Source organism: Meles meles, chromosome 2, assembly GCF_922984935.1.
Source record: "Meles meles chromosome 2, mMelMel3.1 paternal haplotype, whole genome shotgun sequence".
NCBI classification, from domain to species: domain Eukaryota; kingdom Metazoa; phylum Chordata; class Mammalia; order Carnivora; family Mustelidae; genus Meles; species Meles meles.
This window is the reverse complement of record NC_060067.1, coordinates 144248916-144276052: the sequence shown is the minus strand read 5'-3', so window position 1 is coordinate 144276052 and position 27137 is coordinate 144248916. Positions and strand designations below refer to the sequence as shown.

General features: G+C 34.5%; 1 protein-coding gene across 7 annotated transcripts in view; it reads right to left on the bottom strand.

The window, feature by feature from the left end:
- LRBA (LPS responsive beige-like anchor protein) overlaps positions 1-27137 on the bottom strand; it is a 759801-nt gene that overhangs the window by 454492 nt on the left and 278172 nt on the right. For all 7 annotated transcript variants that reach the window (XM_045989499.1, XM_045989508.1, XM_045989525.1 and 4 more), the window contains exon 35: positions 21674-21738. In XM_045989499.1, coding sequence (XP_045845455.1) covers positions 21674-21738 — 65 coding nt within the window. The remainder of the gene's footprint in view (positions 1-21673; positions 21739-27137) is intronic.

Sequence of the window (27137 nt, the reverse complement as noted above, 5' to 3'; positions counted from 1 at the left end):
TTCTGATGGATTCCTGTCTCACGTTGAGGTCTTTTATCCATTTCGAGTTTATCTTTGTGTACGGTGTAAGAGAATGGTCGAGTTTCATTCTTCTACATATCGCTGTCCAGTTTTCCCAGCACCATTTATTGAAGAGACTGTCTTTTTTCCATTGAATATTTTTTCCTGTTTTGTCGAAGATTATTTCACCATAGAGTTGAGGGTCCATATCTGGGCTCTCCACTCTGTTCCACTGGTCTGTGTGTCTGTTTTTATGCCAGTACCACGCTGTCTTGGTGATCACAGCTTTGTAGTAAAGCTTGAAATCGGGTAACGTGATGCCGCCAGTTTTGTTTTTGTTTTTCAACATTTCCTTAGCAATTCGGGGTCTCTTCTGACTCCATACAAATTTTAGGATTATTTGCTCCAGCTCTTTGAAAAATATCGGTGGAATTTTGATCGGAATGGCATTAAAAGTATAGATTGCTCTAGGCAGTATAGACATTTTAACAAGGTTTATTCTTCCAATCCAAGAGCATGGAACAGTCTTCCATCTTTTTGTGTCTTCTTCAATTTCTTTAATGAGTGTTCTGTAGTTCCTCGAGTACAGGTCCTTTACTTCTTTGGTTAGGTTTATGCCCAGGTATCTTATGGTTCTTGGTGCTATAGTAAAAGGAATCGATTCTCTAATTTCCCTTTCTGTATTTTCATTGTTAGTGTATAAGAAAGCCACTGATTTCTGTACATTGACTTTGTATCCTGCCACATTACTGAATTGCTGTATGAGTTCTAGTAGTTTGGGGGTGGAGTCTTTGGGGTTTTCCATATAAAGAATCATGTCATCTGTGAAGAGAGAGAGTTTGACTTCTTCCTTGCCAATTTGGATACCTTTTATTTCTCTTTGTTGTCTGATTGCCGTTGCTAGAACTTCTAATACTATGTTGAACAAGAGTGGTGAGAGTGGGCATCCTTGTCGTGTTCCTGATCTCAACGGGAAGGCTGCAAGCTTTTTCCCATTGAGGATGATATTTGCTGTGGGTCTTTCATAGATAGATTTTATGAAGTTCAGGAATGTTCCCTCTATCCCTATACTTTGAAGCGTTTTCATCAGGAACGGATGCTGGATTTTGTCAAATGCTTTTTCTGCATCAACTGATGTCTGTTCATGTCCTCTGCCCATTTCTTGATTGGATTGTTTGTTCTTTGGGTGTTGAGTTTGCTAAGTTCCTTATAGATTTTGGATACTAGCCCTTTATCTGATATGTCGTTTGCAAATATCTTCTCCCATTCTGTCAGTTGTCTTTTGGTTTTGTTAACTGTTTCCTTTGCTGTGCAAAAGCTTTTGATCTTGATGAAATCCCAATAGTTCATTTTTGCCCTTGCTTCCCTTGCCTTTGCCAATGTTCCTAGGAAGATGCTGCTGTGGCTGAGGTCGAAGAGGTTACTGTCTGTGTTCTCGTCAAGGATTTTGATGGATTCCTTTCTCACATTGAGGTCCTTCATCCATTTGGAGTCTATTTTCGTGTGTGGTGTAAGGAAGTGGTCCAATGTCATTTTTCTGCATGTGGCTGTCCAATTTTCCCAGCACCATTTATTGAAGAGGCTGTCTTTTTTCCATTGGACATTCTTTCCTGCTTTGTCGAAGATGAGTTGACCATAGAGTTGAGGGTCTATTTCTGGGCTCTCTATTCTGTTCCATTGATCTATGGGTCTGTTTTTGTGCCAGTACCATGCTGTCTTGATGACGACAGCTTTGTAATAGAGCTTGAAGTCCGGAATTGTGATGCCACCAACTTTGGCTTTCTTTTTCAATATTCCTTTGGCTATTCGAGGTCTTTTCTGGTTCCATATAAATTTTAGGATTCTTTGTTCCATTTTTTTTAAAAAAAAATGGATTTTTTTGATAGGGATTTTAGGTATTTTGATAGGGATTGCATTAAATGTGTAGATCTCAAATAAATAATCTTAAAAAAAAAAAGAATATCCAAAACAATAGTCAAAGTCTGGGAACTAATAAGCAATTATTTCGGGTTGCAGGATACAAGGTTAATCTACAAAAGTCAATTGATATTTTATATGCCAAAAATGAACAAGTGCAATTTAAAAATAAAAACAAAATGCCATTTACATTACCACCATAAAAAGTGAAACACTTAGGTATAAATCTAATAGATCATGTACAAGATCTGTATGAGGGACACCTGGGTGGCTTAGTCAGTTAAACTTCTGCCTTTGGCTCAGGTCACAATCCCAGGGTCCTTGGACTGAATGCCACATGGGCTTCCTGCTCAGTGGGGAGTCTGATTCTCCCTCTCCCTCTGCCTGTCACTCCCCTTGCTTGTGCGCTCTCTCTCTCTCTCTCTCTCTCTGACAAATAAAAATTTTTTAAAAAAGATCTATATGAGGAAAACAAGAAAACTCAGAGGAACAAAATTAAAGAATTCAGTAAGTGGAGAAATATTTTACGTTCACAGATAGGTAGATTCAATATTGCCAAGTTGTCATGTCATCCTATGGTCTATAAATTCAATAGAATCCAATTCAAAATTCCAGAAAATCATTACACAGATATCAACAAAATGATTTTATAGTGTATACGGAAAGCAAAAGGCCCAAAACACAATACTGAAAGAGAAGTTGGAGGACCGACACAACCCAACTTCAAAACCTATTATAAAGGTACAATAATCAAGAAAGTGTAGTGTTGGTGAAAGAATAAACAGATATATCAAGGGAAAAGAATAGAAAGCTTCTATAAGAAATCTAAAATAGTCAAACTTCCAACACTGCCACCTGCAAGATACAGGATTCATTATATCAATAGCAGGATTCCTGTTTAATCTAAATTCATTAGACTTCCAACAAAACTTTATAGACAATCTCAATCATATTAATCTTCCATTAATCAAACTTTGGCCACAATTGGCGAAGTCATCCAATGTGTCCTTCACACATGATTTTCACTTAGCCACAGAAAGCCCTACACCCATCTTAGCCCTACTTCATTCAAGTACAATAGTTGTAGCAGGCATCTTCCTACTATTCCATTTCCATCCATTAACAGAAATTAATAAAACCTCTCAAACACTAACGATCTGCCTAGGAGCTATCACTACACTATTTACAGAAATCTGTGCTCTTACCCAAATTGACATTTAAAAAATTACCACCTTGTCCACCTCCAGCCAATTATGCTTAATAACAGTAAAAATGAGCAGTAATCAACCAAAATAAGCATTTCTGCATAGAGCATTCTTCAAAACCATGCTATGTTTGTGTGCTGCATCCATTATTCAAAATCTAGACAAGTAAGATATCCAAAAATTAGGTGGACTCCTTAAAGTGCTACTCTTCATTACGACTTCACTCATCCCTAGAAGCCTAGCATTAACAGTAACACCTTTCCTCAATGTTAGTTCCTCAAAGACCTAATTATCAAAAACACCAGCATGTTATAAAAGGGTGGTTACCAGGGACAGCAGGAAGAAGAAACAGGAGATAGTCATCAAAGGCTATAAAGTTTCAGTTACACAAGATGAATAAATCCTAGAGATCTATTGTATAGAAAAGTGCCTATAGTTAAAAATATTATATACTTAAAAACTTGCTAAGAGTAGATCCTATATTAAATTTTATAATAATTAATAACAAAAATATAACATTAAGATAGGCAAAAAAAAAAAGAAAATGTGACTGATACTAATGAACCAATGGTCAAAAGAATCTCTTCTCTGAGTAGGACCAGGTGTTGGATTTAGCAAAAAATACTTCAAGGTAGCTATTATAAATTATGTTTAAAGAATTTAAGGCACTCATACTTTGAAAATAAAGGAGAATGTGATGAAAATGACTCCATAAACAGTGAATATAAATAATTAGAATCTACTAGAGAGACCCAACAAATTCTGTCAGGTAAAAAGACAATAATCAAGAAGAAAAACTCCAGGGGACTCTAAGATAGCAGAAGGAATGAGTGAACTTGGAAAAACACAATAGTATTAATAAATTGAGCAACGGAAAAAAGATTAAAAATGGCTTCAGAGTGCCTGCAGGATATCAAGAGGACAAATATATGTATAATGGGAGTTCAGAAAAAGAGGCAAAATAAGCGCAAAAAAAAAAAAAAGAAAAAAGAAATAATGACTGAAAACTTTCCAACTGTTATGAAAAGCATTCACGGACAGATCCCAGATGCTCAATGAACTCCAAGCATGATAACCACCCCCAAGCACTGCAGAGAGTATGAGGTTTTACTCTACATGTAAGCTACCAAGTTAACCTTTCATGGATCCTGACAGTAGATATCAAATAGCTTCATATCAAATATGAAGATATTTGATATGAAATATGAGTATCTTCATATGAAATATGAATGTGAGATATGAAATATCTTCATATGAAATATGAAGATATTCAATATGAAATATGAATATCTGACCCAGATATTCATAGACAAATGATAGTTTATTATTCTCAGCAACAGCAGCAGCCAGAGTATCAGCATTTTTGCCAGTTCCACAAACTGACTCAGGTCCAGGGGACAGAAACACAGAATGTTACACAAAAGGAAACCTGAGCTTAGGGCCCTAGAATCTTTTCTGATGGCCAGTAGGCTTGATAACATTTGCCTGATAACAGCCCTTCAAACGGAGACACTACTATATTCCAGAGCTGTGTGTTACATAAACATCTTTAAAAATACCAGTACAGGGGTGCCTGGGTGGCTCAGTGGGTTAAAGCCTCTGCCTTTGGCTCAGGTGATCCTGGGGTCCTGGGATGGAGCCCCACATTGGGGCTCTCTGCTCAGCAGGGAGCCTGCCCCTCTCTCTCTGCCTGCCTCTCTGCCTACTGTGATCTCTGTCTGTCAAATAAGTAGATAAAATCTTTAAAAAAAATAAATAAAATAACAGTACAGTACAGAACAAAAGCATTTGGTCCTTCTATGTGAAGACATGAAGAAATGTGAGAGATCAAAGGAGAATTATCTTCCAACAATCACAAAGGTTTCTTCTGCTTGCAGGACATACAAAAATGTGACAGGTCAATAAAGAATTCCTTCCAATAACAAAGAGATGTCTTGTTAAAAAAAAAAAAAGTGTTACAAAACTAAGGTAAATAACAAGGTGGAAAAAAGGATTCATCACATGAGAGAACAACAACAGAATTAAAGGCTAACTATGTATCAGAAAACCTGGAGGCCATGTGACTTATTCAAAGTATTTTTAAAAAATCAAATAAGATTAAACAATGAATGCTAGAACACTGAAAAGAAATAAAATAAAATGAAAAAAAATCAAACGAGCAGTTCATATGCAGCAAAACTATCTTTTAAAACTGAAAACACTCTAGGAAAAAAGTCTGGAAGTTCTGCAAAAAGTTAAGCATAGGCTTAACAAATGACCCAACAATTCTTTTCTTAGGTATATAACCAAGAGAACTGAAAATTTAAGTACACACACTCATAAATATTTACAATATCATTAGTCACAACTGCAAAAAAGTGGGAACACCAAACTGTCCATTCAGTAGGTGAATGAAATGTGGTATATCTATAAAATATTATTCACCAATAAAAAGGAATACAGTACTGACTCATGCGACAACAGATGAATCTTATAACCATGTAAAATGAAACTTGTCAGTCACAAAAGACTATATATATTGCAAATTGCATTTGTATGCCATGTTCAGAACAAGAAAACCTACAGAAACAAAACTGGTTGGCTAGGACTAGGGAAAGGGGAAAATAGAGGATGACTAATAGTGAGCACAGATTTTCTTTTGGGGTGATAAAAATGTCCTAAAGTTAATTATGGTGATATTTGAACAATTCTGAGTATATTAAATATGATCAAAACTGTACACTTTAGACAGGTGATCTGTATGCTATGTGAAATACCAGCATCTGCCAGGGCTTATAAGATATATAATAATATATATAACAATACAAACACAAGTGGGGCTGGAAATAGAACTACATTAGAACAAACTTCCTACATTTTACTGAGACTGTTATTATTAATTGGAAATAGGTTATGCTAAATTAAAATGTATCATATAATCCTTACAGCAACCAATAAACAAACATTTAAATATATAACAAAAAAATAAGAATTAAAATGGTACACCTAAAAATACTGGTTCAACACAACAACAAAAAACACATTATATATTCATATATAAAACAAATAGCAAATGACTGGTGCAAAGTCAAACACATTAATAATTAAATTGTGAATTGACTAAACAGAAGGAGGGATTCATAGACTAGTTAAAAGAGCATTACATAACATTTTGTTGCCTACAAGAGAGACATTTCAAATAGATTGATGGTAAAAGCACAGAAAGGTAGTATGCAAAGAGTAACCATAAGAACCAGGAAATACTAATATACAAAACAGACCTGAAGTCAAGAAATATTACTAAAAATAATGATGTACTATAATGAAGAAAGTCAGTAAGAGGAAAATATAACAAGACGTATTCACATAACAACAGAGACCCAGTTAGGAAAACTGGACAGCCATATGCAGAAGAATGAAACTCGACCATTTCTTTACAACACACACAAAAATAGACTCAAAATTGAGGAAGGGCCTAAATGTGAGATAGGAATCCATCAAAATCCTAAAGGAGAACACGGGCAGCAACCTCTGTGACCTCTGCTGCAGCAACTTCTTGGTAGAAGGCAAGGGAAATAAAGGCAAAAATGAACTACTGGGACTTCATCAAGACAAAAAAGCTTTTGTACAGCAAAGGAAACAAACGATATATCAGATAAAGGGTTAAGGTCCAAAATCAATGAAGAGCTTATCAAACTCAATACCCAAAGAGCAAATAACCCAATCAAGAAGTAGGCAGAAGACATGAACAGACATTTCTGCAAAAAAGACATCCAAAAAGGCCAACAGACATATGAAAAAGTACTCAATATGACTCAACATCAGGGAAATATAAATCAAAACCGTAATGAGATACCACCTCACAGCAGTCAGAATGGCTAAAATTAACAAGTCAGGAAAAGACAGAAGTTGGTGAGGATACAGAGAAAGAGGAACCCTCCTCCAATGTTGGTGGGAATGCAAGCTGGTACAACCACTCTGGAAAAAAGTATGGAGGTTCCTCAAAAAGCTGAAAATAGAGCTACCCTACAACCCAGCAATAGCACTATTGGGTATTTACCCCAAAGATACAAATGTAGTGATCTGAAGGGGCATGTGCACCCCATGTTTATAGCAGCAATGTCCACAACAGCCAAACTATGGGAAGAGCCCAGTTGTCCATCGACAGATGAATGAAGAAGTGAGATACACATACACACACACACACACACACACACACACACACACACATATGCATATGCATATATACATACATATAGTAGAATACTACTCAGCCATCAAAGAAAATGAAATCTTGTCATTTGCAACAATATGGATGGAACTAGAGGGTACTATGCTAAGCAAAATAAGTCAATCAGAGAAAAATAATTATCACATGATCTCACTCATATGTGGAATTTTAGAAACCAAACAGAAGATCATAGAGGAAGAGAGGAAAAAAATGAAACAAGACAAAATCAGAGAGGGAGAGAAACATAAGAGACTCTTAATCATAGGAAACAAACTGAGGGCAGCTAAAGGGTAGGGGAGTGAGGGGATGAGGTAACTGGGTAATGGACATTAAGGAGGGCATGTGATGTAAAGAGCACTGGGTATTTTATAAGACTGATGAATCACTGAACTCTACCTCTGAAATCAATACTACATTATATGTTAATTAACTGAATTTAAATTTTAAAAAGCACTATGACCTGTATTTAAATACACTTAACATGAAAAAATACTGTAAACTATGAAAAAATCAATAAATAAAATCTTTCATTGAAAAGAAAGACCCAAAGTACACAAAGTAAAAACTGACAGAATGAGAGGAAGCTGTAGTTGGAGATTTCAATACCTCAAATCTCAAAATAATTAATAGAACTAGAAAGTGAATCAGAAAGGATTTTTTGAAGACTTGAGATTTGAATGATACTATCAACCAACTTAATCTAAGTGATATAAACACACCATGCAATGATAGTATACCTTTTTCTAATATATTTGGCACATTCTCCAGAAAGACCAGGAACTAGGCAATAAAGGAGTCTCAATAACTTTAACTGAAATCATTTAAAGGAATTCTCAGATCACAGTGGAATTCAATCAGAAATCAAAATGGAAAAGTAACTGGGAAACTCCAAATATCTGGCTATTTTTTTTAATATTTTTTATTTATTTATTTGACAGATAACAAGTAGGCAGAGAGGCAGGCAGAGAGAAAGAGGGAGGCAGGCTCTCCACTGAGCAGAGAGCCTGACGCGGGGCTTGATCCCAGGACCCTGAGATCATGACCTGAGCCGAAGGCAGAGGCTTTAACCCACTGAGCCACCCAGGCGTCCCACCAAATATCTGGTTATTAACACAAAATAACCCATGGGTCAACTTAGTAATCATAGGTAAAATTAGCATTTTGAACTCAAAGTCAATGCAAAAAAGCATGTAAAAATTTATGGAACAAAGCTAAAAAATGCTGTGTTAGAAATGTACAGCTGCAAATACCCATACTGGAAAAGGAGGAACATCTCAAATCAAAAAGCTTGCACGTTAAGAAACTAGAAAAAGAAAAGTAAACAAAACCTAAACAATGAAGGATGGAAATAATAGGAACAAACAGAAATCAAAGAAATTGAAACAGAAAAAGAAGAAAAGCATCAGTTGAAAAAAAAAATGTGTTTCTTTGGGAATTTTCCTCAGGAATGAAAGAAGGAACATCACTAACACCTACAAAAATTAAAAGCACTACAAGAGATTATTATGAACAACTCTCTGCCACACAATAAATAAATGGATTAAATTCTTACAAAATTAATATTTCCACATTTGACACTTAAGTAACAGAATATGTGAAGAGCCTATAATAAGGTGTGTGACTGAATTAGTAATTTAAAATCTTGGCACAGAAAAAATCCCATGCTTGGATACCTTCATAGGTGAATTCTATAAAACATTTAAAGAAGACACGACTAGCATGACTATACAAATTCTTTCAGAAAATAAAGAAGCAATTCTCATTTCATTTATTGAGGCCAATATTGTCCTGACGCCAAGCCAGACAGACAAATCGTGAGACAACTATAATCAACTCATTCATAAAAACAGACCCAAAAAAACCCCATAACAAAATATTAGCAGAATGAATTCCATAACATTTTAAATAATTATATATTATGACCAAATAGATTTCATGCCAGGAATATAAAATTTATTTCATGCAGAAATACAATATAAATCACCATATTAACAAAGAACAAAACCAAATGATCAATTTATAACACAAAGAAGGAAACAATTGTCAAAATCCAAGATACATTCATAACAAAAACTCTACTATAAACAAAAAACAGGAGAGAACTGCCGAAACTTGATACAGAGCAGCTACAAAGAAGTTTCAGCTAACATAATACTTAATAGTAAGAGACCAAATTGCTTTCCCTCTAAAATCAAGAATCAGGCAAGAATGTCCAATTTCACTATAGCTTAATATGAGTCTAGAAGTCCTAACCAGTGCAATACAGCAAGAAAAAGCAATGAAGGACATCGAGATTGGAAAGGAAGAAGTAAAACTAACAACTGTTTTTCACCGTCAATTTTATATGCAGCAAAGGCTAAAGAATCTAAAAACAAAACAAAAAAACTAAAAGTAATGAATAAGGTCAGAAAGGTTACAGGATATAGGGTCAATACACAAACATCAACTACACTTTTATGAACGAATAATGAACAATCTGAAAGTGAAATGAAGAAAGAAATTCCATCATATATAGTAGCTTTAAAAAGAATAAATTACACAGGAATAAATTTTTTCTTAAGTGTAATGCGTATATACTAAAAACTCTGCTAATAAAGAAGAGCTGAGTAAATAGAGTGATATTACATGTTAATGGATTAAAAGCCTCAAAATTAACATAATTCCAGCAGGCTTTTTTACAGATATCATTATGCTGATTCAGAATTTATATGGGAATGTAAACAATCTAAATTAGCCAAAACAATTTTGAAAAAGAATATAAAAGAATTAACCTGCCCAATTTCAAAACTCATTACAACGCTTCAGTAAAAAGAACACTGTGACAATGTCATAAACCAATAAAGAGATCAATGGAACTAAAATGAAAATCCAGAAATAAATCCCTATAATTCCAGTCAACTTATTTTCAATAATGGTAATAGGACAATTTACTAGGGAAATGGTGAACTTTTCAACAAATAATCGAATATTAACATGCAAAAATTGAACTTTAGGTCTTTATTTCACACCATACAAAAAAAGTAACTCCGAATGAATCAAAGACCTGTATATAGAAGCTCAAACTATAATATTTCTAGAACAAAAAAAATATTATTTATAGAAATAAAAAGTCTCTAAGACCTTGTATTAGGCTAAAATTTCTTCAATTTGACAATAAAAATATGATCTATAAAAGAAAAAAATAAATTTTACTTTATCAAAATTAAAATATTTTGCTCTTCAATGAAAATGAAAGGACAACTAAAACTGGCAGAAAATAGCTGCAAATCATTCATTTGTATAAAAATTCCCTGACTTTCTAATTCAATAAAAAGTCACTCCAGAAATTTTCACCTATTGCTCCTACATCAATTTCCCCACTCACCACCATGAAACTATAGTCTTGCTCTCATTTTTTAAAACTCTATTTCCCCTGACTCGATTTCTACTTTACCCACAAGCTACCTCTCTGTTTTATTTCTGCTCCAGTTTGTAGCAAAACTCCTCTAAACAAACATTTATAGACATTCTCTAATTCCCCCTCATTTTTTTCTTCTTTCCTAAATGCACTGCAAATGGGTTTTTTTCCACATCACTCTCCCAAAATTAACTCGTATCCAAGTAAGAAACTGCTTCTAAGCCAATGGTCATATCCAGTTGTCATCCTACAATCTTAAGAATTTCATCTACTCTGAAGACATTGAATACCATCTAAATGGTTATAACACACAAATTTATCTCTTTAGCCTAGAAAAATAACTAGTCAACCCCTATTTAACATTGCTGCAAAGAGGCTGACTAGAGGTCTAAAAATTAGTACTTCCAAGACTAAACTCCTCACCTTCCCCAATACCTATTTATCCACAGTCTTTTCCTTCCTGGTTGAAAGAAACACCATCTTCTCAGCTGTGCAGGCCAAAAATCTTAAGAGTAATACTAGACTTCCAGCTTTCTCTGACAACCCACATCAAATGTGCTAGTATATACTATAGACTCTAGCTTTGAAACATATTCAGAATCCTACTACTTCTATCTCCTCAACTATTACTATCCTAGTCCAAATCACCATTATGCTCGATGAGGATTACAATAGCTTCCTAACTGATGTCTTATTTCTGTCCTTAAATTTCTACATGTATCAGCCAAGAGTGATCTTATTAATACATAAAACATACTGTCTCCCTCCTCTACTGGCAATGATACTGCAATGACTGTCATTTCCTACAGAATAAATTGCAAAATCTCTATACAAAATCTTATCCCTATGTTATCTCTCTATTCTCATCTTACTTCTCTCGTCACTTTGATCATTTTGTTTTTGCTACATTGTCCTCATTCCTCAAATATGGCAGGGAAGCTTTCATTTGTATAACTGTTGTTCCCCAGGACTGGAATGATCAACCCCTATGGTTAACTCCCTCAGGTTCTTCAGTTCCTGGCTTAAATATCACTTTTTAATCAATGTGCTCTAATGTGACTATTCTTTTTAAACTGCAAATATGCCAACACTTTCTACTTCCTTCAAAGGTCTCCATTTTCCTCAACCTGCTGCACATTATCTTCTTCCACAGTACATATCACCATTCACATGTCACATAATCCAGTACTTATTTTATTGTTCATGGCCAACCAATGACTGTTTAAGGCAACATCTACAAATAAATATATATGTACCTGTTTATTGCTCTATCCCCAGCAACAAGGGCAATTCATGATACGTAGTGAATAATAAATATTGGCTGAATGAATAGATGAGAAAACATAGGCTAACAGAAGCAAAAGTACTTTCCAAATACAGAAGCTGAAACTGGAACCCAAAGCAAACTTTAAAGCTGATGCTATTAATCAAAAAGCTATGAAGCCTTATCTATTAAATGTAACAGTAACTTGTGTAATCATGGATGGTTATACTGAGTAAACCCTATACTAATAAAAATTGGCTTTTATAACAAGTTTTCTATTTTAAAAAGGGCGAGAATATTCTTTAAACAAATAAACCCTATAAATGATAGAGAATCTGTTCGTGTTTTGCATTAAGTAAAACAAATACATATTTGATCAAGGGCTCTAACTACCTCTTCTTCTATATATAAACTCAATACCTCAGTGTTGAAACTCAGCCAAAGAGTAACTTAGTTTTTTGAAGATTAACACTTTGAAATTTCAATAGCTATATTATTAGTCATTCACTCAGTGAGAAATATTTCTTGATTTTCTATCATTTGCCATACTCATAACTGCAACTTATCTCTCTTCCTCATATTAATCACAGCAATAACCTTACTACTGTGCTGCCTGATTTCATTCAGGTCTCCTCTCCAATAACCCACCCTAAATATTTCTGTCAGTTATCTTTTCAAAACACAAATATCATATTCCTTTGCTTAAAATACTCCAAGCTTTCCACTGCCTTTAGATAAAAGTCCAAATTTGTTACAATAGGCCTTTTATGATCCAGATGTCCAATTCTTATCCAGTAATTCAAGTACACGAACACACACACTTGAATATTATGCCATATCATAGTGTCTTCAGATATTCTATTTCCTCTATTTGGAATGCTTTTCTCACACACAGCCTCCAATTTATGCATAATCTTCACTTTTATGTCTATAAGACTAGCCCTACTCATCTTTGAAAATACATCACCAAGATGGCAACATACATCATTTGTGACCTCACTTCCCCTCACAAGAAAAACAACTAACAATTACTCAGGAACAAGAAACGACTAAGGGAATTCTAGAACAAAAGATGAGGCTAGAGTATCCACTGCACTACAGAGAACTAAACAAACTGCATTAGGAGGTTAAGAGAAGCAGCTAAATGTTGACTATATTACCCCTCCCCTAAGCACAGCACTCTGTGGTTCCTCAGAACTGCTAATTCCTCTGTCACTGTGAAGAGAGAACCTAGCCCTGGACAACCAGCCCCCCAGCTGGCCTTGTGGGAGCCACTACTCTAATCATACCCAATGAGGACTGCAGGAGAATCTGCAGGACTCAACCACTGGGAATCTGAGTGTGACAAGGAGTGGGGAAGTGCTTGAAACAACCAACACAAAGATATTGGTCAATGGAGTTACACACCTGTAGAGCCCAAATAATACTCCCAACCAGCAGCTTTGCTCATCTGCAGAACCAAGTCAATGGCATTCCCTAAGCAGTCAATTTGGCAGGATGCATATCACTCGACTCCAATCCTCAAACAATGAGGTTTACCAGCACCAGAGACTGGTTTGCCCTCACCAGGGCAAGGAGCTGAGTCACCACCCACATACTGTAAAGAGTATTTCCTGGCCACACCTGGTGGGAAGACCAGGAAGCTAGGTAGCCCAGGAATGCTTAAGCAGAGAGGTAGGCAGGCAAAACTAACTGTCCCCAAAGAAAAGCCAGTACCAAGTATGGAGGATTCTTTTGCTATGAATGGGCATGGGGATTCATTCATAGCCAAGGACAACTCCAAGTCCTACCTTGTTTGGGAAATTGAGAACTACATGAAGCAACCCCTTACATTTCCACCCAGGTGAGGGAGCTGAGACATTACTCCACATACCAGCTATTTTCTCCCAGCCCCATTTCACCAGAAGGGCTGGCAAGAACAACCTGAAAGCTGTGCAGTCCCATGGCACTCAAGCCAAGAGAAGGACAAGAGCCCACAGCTGGCAATGCAAAGCCAGTGCATGTGGGTAGTGGATCAACATGACTTAAGACAATAAACAAGGAACTTTTCCAACTTCAGAGCTACTTGAACCACTGACCCAGGCAAGGGAACTAACTTGTAGCCCAACTCAATAATGAACACAGTCTCCTGCCTGCCTGATTAGGGAAACTAACCATAGTACATGGGAAACTACAGAGTCCATCCAACAACTCCACTTATATGCACACTTGAACAGACAGCACAAAGCATGGCTTTGCCTGTCTGCAGAATAAAATGTGTGGCCTCACCCAAGCAGAGAATTAGGTGCATACTCTTGCCTGATTTGGGTCCCCAAACAAAGAGTCACAGCCCTGGGTCCCAGTCTATTGCCCTGTGAGGGCAGAAATAATTCATAGTTGCATCTATCAGTGACCACGGTACTCAGTCCTAAGCATCTAGTAAACCTAACCACAAAATTCAAGTAATCACAGAGCCCATTGTATAGACTCACTCTGGTAGGGTATCAAGCCAGAAGTCCTATCCAACTGTTCTCAAACAGAGCCACACTCCAAACAGCTGCCTCATCCAAAAATAGATGATAATAGCAGGCCACACTTGGCCAAGAATATTATGATCAGACACACCTAGAAACCAAACTGAGGTAACTGGTGAAGATAACGTCTCAGCCAAAGCAAACCTGCAAAGTCTGAAAGAAGAACCCAACCACTCAACAATACCAATGTAAGGAAATCTAAGATCACAAAAAAGCAGATAAATATGACACCCCCAAGGAAATTAATAAAGCTTAATAACTGATTCTAAAGAAATGGAGATCTATGAATAGTAAGACAAGGTATTCAGAGTAACAACTTAAAATTTAATGAATTACAAAAACACACATACCGACAGATGAACCAAATTAGGGAAACAATGCATGAACAAAACAAGATCAACAAAGCAATAGAGAACATTAAAAAAATGAAAAAAATCTTAATGATGAAAACTGAGTAACTAAGCTGAAAGATTCATTATGGTTTCAAAAAGAGATTCAGCTACACAGCAGAAAGAATCAGTGAAATGGGGGATAGGACATTAGAAATTATCCAGAGAAACAAACAAAAAGAATGAGAAAAACTGAAGAAAACATATGAGACTTATAAGACACAATGAAAAGAAACATTTGCATTATGGAATTCCAGAAGGAGAAGAAAAAGGGAAAAGAACAGAAAATATATTTAAAGTAATAATGACAAAAAACTCCCTAAATCTGGGAAGAGAAATGGACATCCAGATCCATGATGCTCAAAGAACTCCAAGTAAGTGGAACCTGAAAGTATGAGATAAATTATAATTAAATTGTCAAAAAGAAAGGCAAAAAAAAAAAACCCAAAAACTTAAAAGCAACAACAGAAAGAGAGAAGTTACATACAAGGGAATGCCCATAAAAATACTGGTGGCTTTCTCAACAGAAACACTTCAGTCCAGGAGAGGATGATATGATATATTCAAAATATTGAAAGGAAAATCTCTTAACTAAGAATACTACAGCAAATGAAGCTATCCTTAAGAAGGACAGATAAAGACATATAAAAGAAATACAGGGAATCCATTACCACTAGACATGCCTTATAAGAAATGCTAAGGGGAGTTCTTAAACTACCAAAAAAAAAAAAAAAAGACACAAATTAAATGTAGCATAGTGTAAAACTGACTGGTGACGGTAAATCTACAGTCAAAGTCAGATTCTGTAATTTGGTAAAGATAATGCATAATTCACATACAACTCTCATTTAAAGGTTTAAAAAGTAAACATAGTAAAATAATCATAACTACAATAATCTGTTATTCGTTACACAAAATTAAAATATACAAACTGAATAGCAATAAATTTGAAATGTGATTGGGAGAAGAAATTAAAAATATAAAATTTTTAAATGCTACTAAAGTTATGTTTAAAATAGAGGAATATAATTTTAAGATATTTTATGTAACCCTCATGATAACCACAAAGAAAAAAACCTATAGCAATTACAGAAAAGAACATGATAAAGAAATCAAAGCATACAGGTACCAAAAGACATCAACACACACAAAAAAGGTATCAGTTTAAGAAACAAGGAGCAACAGACCTACCAAACCACCAAAAGACAAATATCAAAATGACAACAGTAAGGCCTTACCCATCAGTAAGTACCCTAAATAGAAACAGATTTAATTCTCTAATCAAAAGACATAGCAAGATAGGGACGCCTGGGTGGCTCAGTTGGTTAGGCGGCTGCCTTCGGCTCAGGTCATGATCCCAGCGTCCTGGGATCAAGTCCCACATCGGGCTCCGTGCTCCGCAGAGAGCCTGCTTCTCTCTCTGTCTCTGCCTGCCTCTCTGTCTGCCTGTGCTCGCTCTTGCTCTCTCTCTCTCTCTCTGACAAATAAATAAATAAAAATCTTTAAAAAAAAAAAAAAAAAAAAAAAAAAGACATAGCATGATTGAATGGATTAAACAAAAACAATCCAAGGATAAGAAACCTAACAGACACTTGCTTTAGCCTATAAACACATACACAGAGTGTGAAAGGATAAAAATAATCACTTCATGCAAATGGAAATCAATAAAATTAAATTAAATCAAATTAAAATAGAAAATAAAATCAAAGCAGGGTAGTTATATCAGACAAGATAGACTTTAAAAATAGTAAAAGGAGACAAAAATCATTACACAGTGATAAAGGAGTCAATCAATCAAGAAACTGACACAATTATAAATATCTATAGACCCAACATCAGAACACCTAAATATATGAAGCAAAAAATACCACAGATAAAAAGGATAAATATATAGTAATACAATAATAGCTGGGGACATTAATATCCCACTCTCAACAGAAGATAAATGATCTAGACAGAGAATCGTTAAGGAAACAGCTAATCTGAACACTACAGACTGAAAGGACCTAGCAAACATATAAAGAGCATTCTGACAATAGAATACACATGTGCAACATCTTCAAAGATAGACCATACGCTAGACTATAAGATGGCCTTAGCAAATCCAAGAAGACTTAAATCATACCAATTTATCTTCTCTGACCACAGGAGCACAGAACTAGAAATCCTAGTAAAAAAAGGAAAACTGAAAAATTCACAAACACATGGAAATTAAACTCCACTTTTCTGAACAACCAACGGATCAATGAATAAATTAAAGGAGAAATTTTAAAAAGTTTGAGACAAATGAAAATGGAAACACATCAGAACTTATGATAGATATACAGCAAAAGCAGTTCCATGAGGTAAGTTCATAGCAACAAATGCCTACATTAGGAAACAAGAAAGAGGGTGCCCGGGTGGCTCAGTGGGTTAAAGCCTCTGCCTTTGGCTCAAGTCATGATCTCAGGGTCCTGGGATTGAGCCCCGCATCAGGCTCTCCGCTCAGCAGGGAGTCTGCTTCCTCATCCCTCTCTGCCTGATTCTCTGCCTACTTGTGATCTCTGTCAAATAAATAAATAAAATCTTTTAAAAAAAAAAAAGAAGCAGCAGCAAGAAAGATCTCAAATAAACAACCTAACGCAACACCTTAATGAACTAGAAAAAGAACAAACCAAGCACAAGGTTGGCAGAAAAAAGGAAATAATAAAAATTAGAGCAGAAATCAACAGAAACAGGGAATAAAGAAATAATAGAAAAGATTAACCAAACCAAGAGTTGGTTCTTTGAAAAGATAAAATTGGCAAACATACAGGTAGACTAACCAAGGTAAAAAAGAGAAATGAATATAGATGCAAAAGTTCTCAATAAAATAACAAGAAACTGAATTCAGCAGCACACTAAAGGACCATTCACCATGATCAAATAGGATTTATCCCAGGATGCAATAATGGTTTGACATATGCAACTCAATCAATGTGACACATCACATTAACAGAACAAAAGAAAAAAATTGTATGATCATCTCAATAGTTGCATAAAAGGCGTCTGACAAAATTCAACATCCATTTGTGATAATAAAAATTCTTACCAAATTAGGCACAGGAGGAAGAGATCTCAACATAACAAAGGCCTTATATCACAAACCCACAGTTATCAGACACAACAGTGAAGGCTGAAAACTTTTCCTCTAAGAACAACACAAGGGTACCCACTCGACTGTTCCTATTAAACACAGAATTAAAATTTCTAGCTAAAGCAATTAGGCAAGAAAAAAAAAATACTACAGGTATCAGAATTGGAAAGGAAAAAGTAAAATTGTCTCTATTTGCAGATGACATGATTTTATATATAGGAAATCATAAACACTCAACCAAATAAATGTTAGACTTAATCAATGCATGTAGTAAAGTTACAACATACAAAATTGACAAACAAAACCAACAGAAGTTCAGTATAGTAACAATGAATTTTCTGGTGAAAGAAAAAAAGAAAATGAGCCCTTTTACAACATCATCAAAAATAATACAATACTTAGGAGTAAATTTAATCAAGAAGGTAAAAGAGCTCTACCCTAGAAACCACAAAACACTGATGAAAGTAATCAAAGAAAACACAAATAGAAAGGTATCTTGTATTCATGGACTGAAAGAATTAATATTGTTAAAATGTCATTACTACCAAAATCCAGCAATCCCTATCAAAATTCCAGTAGCACGTTTTACTAAAATTTAAAAAAAAACTCCTAAAATTTATATGAAACAACAAAGGATCCTGAACAGAGAAATCTTGAGAAAGAAGAACAAAGCAGGATGCGCCGCACTTCCCAATTTCAAGCTATATGAAAAACTACAGTAATCAAAACAGTTTGGTACTAGCATAAAAGCAAATAAACAAACAGAATCAGGAGTTGAGAAATAAACCAAAGCATTTTATGGTCAACTGATATTTGACAAGGGAGCCAAGATTACTCGATGGAGAAAAGACAAGTCTCTTCAATAAATGGTGCTGGGATAATTGGACATTTACAGGTAAAAGAATGAAACTGAACCTCCATCTTATGCCACTCATAAAAATTAACTTGAAATGGACTAAAGAATTAAATGTAAAATCTGAAACCATAAAACTCTAGAAGAAAACTTAGGAATAAAATTCCTGGACATGTTCCCTGGAAATGACTTTTTTTTTTAATATAACACCTCAAGCACAAGCAACAAAATAAAAAATAAAGAGTGTGACTACATGCATCTAAAAAGTTTCCCTTCAGCAAAAGAAACCATCAATGAACTGACAACCTGTGAAATGGAGTATTTTCAAGCCAATATATCTGATAAGAGATTAATATCCAAAATATATAGAGAACTCTTACAACTCAAAAGCAAAACACACACACACACACACACACACACACACACACACACACACTCCAACTTAAAAACAGGCAAACAACCTGAATAGATTTTTTTTGTTTGGTTTGTTTTTCCAAAAGTAGATATATGAAAGGCCACAGATACATTAAAAGATGATCAACATCACCAGTCATTAGGGAAATGCAAAGTAAAACAACAATGAACTATCACCTCACACCTACTAGAATGGTCATCATCAAAAAGATGAGAGATAACAAACCTTGTCACAGATGTGGAGAAAGGGGAACACTATGGAAAACAGTATGGAGGTTCACTGAACAATTATAAAGAGGACTACCATCTGACCCAGCAATTCCACTTTCAGAAATACACCCAAAGAAAATGAAAACACTCAGAAAGATTATCTACACATCCATTTTCATAGCAGCATTATTTACAATAAACAAGACATGGAAACAAATTAAGTGTCCACTGATATATGGACAAAGAAGCAGTGGAAGAGACAGAGATGTAAATAAATATAATGGAATATTATTCAGTCATTTAAATTGAGGAAAAATTTTTTTAAAGATTTCATTTATTTATTTGATAGAAAGATGGCAAAAGATGGAATACAAGTAGAGGTTCTGGGAGAGGGAGAAGCAGGCTCCTCACTGAGCAGGGAGCCTAATGGAGGGCTCAAACCCAGGACCCTAGGATCATGACCTAAGCTGTAGGGAAATGCTTAACAACGGACCCACCCAGGAGCCCCAAAAGTGAGGAAATCCTACCATTTGCAACAACATGGCTGGAACTGGAAGGCATTTCGCTAGGTGAAGTAAGTCAGACAGAGAAAGACAAATACAACATAATCTCACTTACATGTAGAATCTAAGAAACAAACAAATAACCCAACTCCCAGAAAAAGACACCAGACATATAGTTAGCAGAGGCAGAAGAAAAAGAAAGGCGGACTTGAAGGAAGGTGGTCAAAAGGTACAAACTTCCAGTCACAAGACAAATAATTACCAAGAATATAATGTACAACATGATGACTACAGCTAACACTGCTATACAATATACGGGAAAGTTGTAAAGAGAGTATATCCTAAAAGTTCTCATCACAAGGAGAATTTCTTTTTCCTTTCCTTCATTCTTTTATTTATATTGTATCTACATGAGATAACAGAAGTTAGCTGAACCCACTGTGATAATGTCATGATAAATGTAAATCAAACCACCCTCCTGTATATCTTAAACTTATACAGTGATAGATGTCAGTTATTTCTCAATAAAACTGGGAAAAAAATTTTAAAAAGAAGAAAATTTAAAAAGAAAATATCTCTCAAGAATCATGAACCCTGGGGAAGTTTTACCCAATTCTTCCATACTAAACTGTCAAGTATTTCTTTTAACATGTATTTACATACTTCTACAACAGAATTTAGCAAAAGGCATTATAATTGCAGGTTTATTAATTAGTTTCCAATACTAGCATGTGAGCATGTATGTGAGCATTTGCCCAGTAGAAGAATTTTAGAAGTATTTAATGTCAAGTGAAGTTATCCCTACTCTTTTTGCTCTCTTCTGTAACATTAATGAGACAGATGCTGGATTCCTAGTTACTACTTCAAATCATTCCCAAAGTGATGGCATCAGTCTCAACACCAGCCAGAACACGATAAAGAAACATTTCTAAACAACAATTTTGCCTAAAATACAAATTCAAATGGCAGCTATACAAACCTTTTAATCCATACCCTGGGTCTTCAGTCCAATTAATCAAAAATTAGCTCCCATAAAACAGACTCAAAGTACTCCACTCACCATTTCCTCAATTTACTTTTACCTTTTAATTCTCTCACTCTCTTCAATCTATGTTCTTCCTTGTAGCTTTCTTTTCATCTCTTTCTTTCTTGCTACTGAATTTCTTTCTTGCTTGCTACTGAATTTCTTTCTTTCTTGCTACTGAATTTCTTTTCCTTGAATTCTTCTATCTTTAAATGGAAACCTTAACAACTTTCTCACCTCTCTCTCTTTTTCATTACTTTGCAACACAGAACAAAACTTGCTCTCCCATTCTTTTATGATCAGGCTATGACATAAGAGAGATAATATAGACATCTAAATCTAATTACTGGGCTCTACAAATATAATTAAATTTGTAGGAACTCCAAATAAGTATTCACTTTCTTTATACCTGCTAACAAAATCATTACTATTCTTTTGCCAAATTCAGCCTTACCTACCAAAAAATAAAGATCAGAACTTTATCATCAAGCATGTAACCATGAAGAAAACCATAATTAAATATTGACACATTTGTAAAAATTAAGCCCCATTACATTGCTGACTGCAAAAACAATACAGTATCCCAAAAGGTCAGTTACAATGGCAAAAATACGGCAAGATTTACAAGTAAAACATAAATGGATATAAAAATAGGTTACCTTCCTTCGTTGACAAGTTCAATAAAAGCAAGGCCTGCATTCTTCTGGATAGAATTCTGCCACTCCTGAAGAAAAAAAAAAGCAGAAAATAGCTGAAAAAAATAACAGATTATTTTTTAAAACAATTATGAAAAACATCATCCATATCAATTCCACATCTTACCTCCTAAAGGAAAAGTTTGGTTAAATATGCTGCCTACTCAAGGCAGCCCAATGAACACATGAATGGCTGACGTTCAAAATTAAACAAGTTAGCAACAATTTGATTCTATATAAACCAAAACCCCTATCTATATATACATATTGCCGTTTTTGTCCTATACCATTACATACTACTAATTCAACTAAAATATTGGGAGTTGGAAAGGAAGCCAGCACAGACCAAGGAGAGAGGTTTTTGTTTAAGAAAAGAGATGCATCACTTCCCCAAATGAGAGGAAGACAGAATTAGATGGTTTGCTACACAATAAATAGCACACATTCTACCATAAAAATTGATGATTAATTGAGAAAGAGGAAAGATCAGTGAATTTGGCTAGACTACTTCTGGGCTGGAAAACTATAATTCACTAGACTATGAATTAGCAGAAGATGATATAAATCTATTAATTATATTTTTTATGAATAATTATCCACTAAAAAGCGTAGGCAGGAAACAAACCAATAAAGTATGTATAAATGAGTTTTTTTCAAAGATTTTATTTATTCATTTGAGGGAGACATAAAGTGAGAGAGAGCATGGGATGGGAGAAGGTCAGAGGGAGAAGCAAACTCCCCACGGATTTGGGAGCCCAATGCAAAACCTGATCCCAGGACTCTAGGATCATGACCTGAGCCAAAGGTAGTCGCTTAACCAACTGAGCCAACCAGGCGCCCTATAAATGAGTTTTTTAAATTGTCATCTCAAAACATATATAAATATATAAACATACAACTCAAAACACATACAAATATATAAAGTAAACATTAATCCATCAGGCTGGGCCTACATAACTTGAAAAGTAGCCAGAGTTGAGAAAGGTCCATGCATGCGCCCATATGTGCACGTATATGTGAAATGTTGCTAGAGTTGAGAAATGCCAAGGTATGTATGTGTGTGGGTATGGCTAAGCACATGTATATCTATTTTTAACTACTGATATTTAAATTAATTTTTAAATATGTGGAAATATATAATCTCTATGGTCATTAAAACTAAGGAGTCCCTTACATTCTACCTACATAATATCCTACATAATACCTACATAATATCCCTCAACTGATCCTTTTTTCTTTTATAAACTCAAAACAAAAGACAATGCTGGGGTACTTACCTTTACTACCAAAAATATTCATATGTTCTAAATGTAATACCTTTCAGAGTCTGAAAGTCCATGTATATTCATCCCTGACAACTACTCTGTGTTACTCCAAAATTCCTTTTTTTCAGCATCATCCTTTTTCTTCTAATTTCTCCTTTTCATCCCTAATTTTGTATTGCTTTCTTTCATGTTTAGGAACCCAAGGTGGTCCTCAGGACTAAAATGGCTGCATACCGCTATTTTGTTATTATAAGGTTTGGGGTTTTTTTTTTCCCTAAATTTCACTCTTAACATACAGTGCAATATTGGCTTCTGGAGTAGTATAAGGTTCTACTTCATGAATAGTATCAATAAAAACACTAATAGAACATATACAGAATGAAAAGTATATATAAAATCACTCAGAAATTTGACAGTAGTAATTGGCTAGATCTAAAAGAAGATAAAACAATGTGTTGTTAAGGAAAGAGCAATGAACAAGAAGTCATGAGATCTATATTCTCACACTGACTCTGACATTAACAGGTTATGTCCATGGATAGATCATCTGACATCTCTAGGTCTAAAATACTCTCTTTCAAAATTTCTTTAAGCTGTATTATTTTATGATTCAGTAATTTACAAACATTTAGAAATGCATGACTCAAAAGCCTCCAAACTATACTCTTTCAAAATTCAACCCAACTGAAACAATAAAGATCTTATATTTCTCTCACTGAGGTAAAAACAAGTAAAAAATAATAGAAATACCTTTTAACTGTTTTCCTTCCAGCAAAATAAAATAAACTGACAACTAGTACAAAACAATCCAATTTCATGAAGTATATCCCTGAAAGAACAACATGTGTGACATCCTCCACCCTTCTCAGAAGCAGGAAGAAGAAAATAGAAAAAAGCAGAACCCTAAGGTAAGGTTTTTGATCCTGGTGCCAAGGATCCCATACCTTACTTTGCAGGCACAGAAAAGAGAGATAGATATCAAGTCTCAAGAAGTTGTCCTAAACCTAGTAATGTGCAGGAATAGTAGATGGAGACAAATACAATGGTCAAATGGACCTTTAAAATACCCCTGAAATATCTATGCCATAGGAAGAATCAGAAAAATATTTCAGAGAGATGTAACAGGGACTTTGAGGGGATGAGGAGAACACAGCTGTGACCTTTGCTGACAGACAGTAGGAAATCAAAAGGAATGATGACACCTCAAAGGACGCCATAGTCAAGGAACAGAAGCATATGCTCACTTCTCAGCTCTTATATCCAGCATAGCACTCCCAGCAAGCCACTTAGAAATTTGATATAGCACATTATGAGGAGGCAAGATCTTAAACTGTCTTGAGTTTTCATTTAGATCACTTAACCTGAAGGAAAATCTGAAAATGAAAATTAACCTTAGTTAAACTAAAGGAAGTTACTTTTCTTGCTAGGGGAAAAATAAAAAAAAAGAGAGAGAAGAGAATACAGTATATATAATTCTTCATTTTATTTTAACAATAAAATACTACAGTATTTTTTCTCAAATCCATTTTGACTAAAACTGCAACAGGTAGGCATTTTTACCATATAGGTCATAGAAAACTCAAAATTCCAAATGGATCAAATAGGTAACAGCAGAGAGACTTAAATTTCAAGTGGACAGGAAACATCAATTTATTTTCATTAATGTATACAAACTGATTTTTTTTTTTTTTTTAAAGATTTTATTTATTTATTTGACAGTGAGAGAGAGAGATCACAAGTAGGCAGAGAGGCAGACAGAGAGAGAGAGAGAGAGGGAAGCAGGCTCCCTGCCGAGCAGAGAGCCCGATGTGGGACTCGATCCCAGGACCCTGAGATCATGACCCGAGCCAAAGGCAGCGGCTTAACCCACTGAGCCACGTAAAATCAGGAGGTATGCCATTTATATTTCACAAACACTTTAAACTATCTGATTTAGGTCAGATAGAACACCAGTTCAAATTACCTCAACTACAGAAAATTCACCATCTAAAAATTTTTGTGACCTGAACTCAAACTAGTTTGTCACACAAAATATTTTTTTCTTTTAAATTAAAACAAATTAAACGTGAAGGTCCATATAAAAGTAGACGAGTACAATTTTTATAGATGCTCAGAGACATAGATTTATTATTACTACTACTACTACATTAGACTTCTTGCTTTCCAAAACATTAGCTATAAACCCATATTTGTTAACTTAAAATAATTGCTATCTAATCACCTGGAGTAAAACTTTTTCGCTAGTTAAAAAATTATTAGACAATATGAGAAAATAAATGAAAATAGAAATCTTATTTATACTTTTGGGTATTATTATAAAAATCTCACAATTCTCAAGATATCACTGTATGTTGTCTATAATCCATTCCTAAATGTAAATTATTAACATTTAATATCATATAACAGCTACATAAATACATGCTGATAAGAATTAATAACTCCATGGTATTATAAAAATATTGCATGCTGACAGCTGATAGCTAAACTTGTGGTGAGCCAGCAAAAGGTCTAGAGCTGTCAAATCACTATGCTGTACACCCAAAACTAATAATACTATGTGTCACCTATACTCAAATTAATGAATAACCCAGATTAATATAAGTCATAAGAATAGAAAATTAAAATTTTTAATAAGCCCAGCTGTTAGTCAAACCCAACAAGTTTTCTCAATACTAAAGTTTGTCTACAATCTTTAAGGAAGTTGCCAAAACTGAAAAGAAGATTCATTAATCATGCTATCCTAAAGCATTTTTCTCCACTCCTGAGGCAATTATCAAAGAAGGTGTTAGTCTAAACAATGTCATAAACCACAGCTCAATATAACCTTTGGTGAGTTTTAATAGTTGAAAGAAAAGCTTAACGGTTATCATCTTACATGATCATTTCAATATTTCATCACAGTATTTACAGTTGCATAGTGATGCAAAATGCTAGTACATTTAAAGGTCTTGGTTATTCTTTTCCCAAAGGTACTGGTGAAAACACGTTAAAAGCCTCAAATCCAACCACTAATGCAACTAAGTAATTTTAAAACACATTTCAGCACTTTGGAGAGGAAGGACTGAAAGCACAACAAATGAGTCAATAATTTCATACCTGTTCTAAGTTGTATTTAATTGACTATCACTTCCTAAGGCTATAATTGTTGATTAGTCCATTTTTACTAAAATATACTTTTAGCTTACTAATGCTCTTAAGTCATGCAACATCAACAACAAAGATAAAATATATTAGTGAAATTCATTAAACAAATATAATTTTCCAACAAATTTCAAATATATCCTTTTGGTGGTAAAAGTCTTTTTGTTAGGGTCGGGGAAAGAAAAAAGAATTTATTAACCAAATTAAGTCTATTCCTACCATCAACAAACAGATATAAAGAAAAGGGGCACCAATTAATGTCTATGTGTTAATTTATATTATTTTAATACAATTCTATCTTCTTTAAAGTAAACTTGACAGTTTTATATAAACTCAATAATCTACAACATATTTTTGTGTCTTGAATTACTACATAACTTATCTAGATTATAAAAGTAATTTCCAAATATTATCATGTTCTAAAGTAAATAAAGTCAGACCACAAACTGTCAAGACAGACTACATACACTTCAGGCTGCCACCTTTTTTTTTTTTTTTTTTTGGAGGGGAGGGGGAAAATCATCAATGATGACATCAATTGTAGTATCAATATTTTATTCTGGTAGACTAATTACTAAACTATCTCTTACCCCCCCCCCCAAAAAAAGAGAGAATGAGAAAGAAAGGCATATAATGAGTGACTTACAGAGTAAAAGGTAAGAACAAAAATAATAAAAAATAAATTGAAAATAGACAACAGCATATGAGAGAGGGTAAAAAATTTCTCTACAACCTGGAGAAAAATCAACTTGAGGAAGCAAATCAATGCTTGCAGCAGAACTCTAAAAAGGCCAAGTTGAAGTCACTGAGTACATATGAAGATGTTGAGAAACAGGGATAAAAATAGTTTAAATGAATGAATAGTAGTATATAAAACACAGAATTCCAGATCCTCTCCCCATACTTTATCCCCACCACAGTAAAACAGTAAAATTTAGTTTACTTTTCAGAGAACTCAACCTCTGGACACTGTAAAAAGCCATACTGTAAAAATCAAATAACTTGAATGGATACTTACTGCA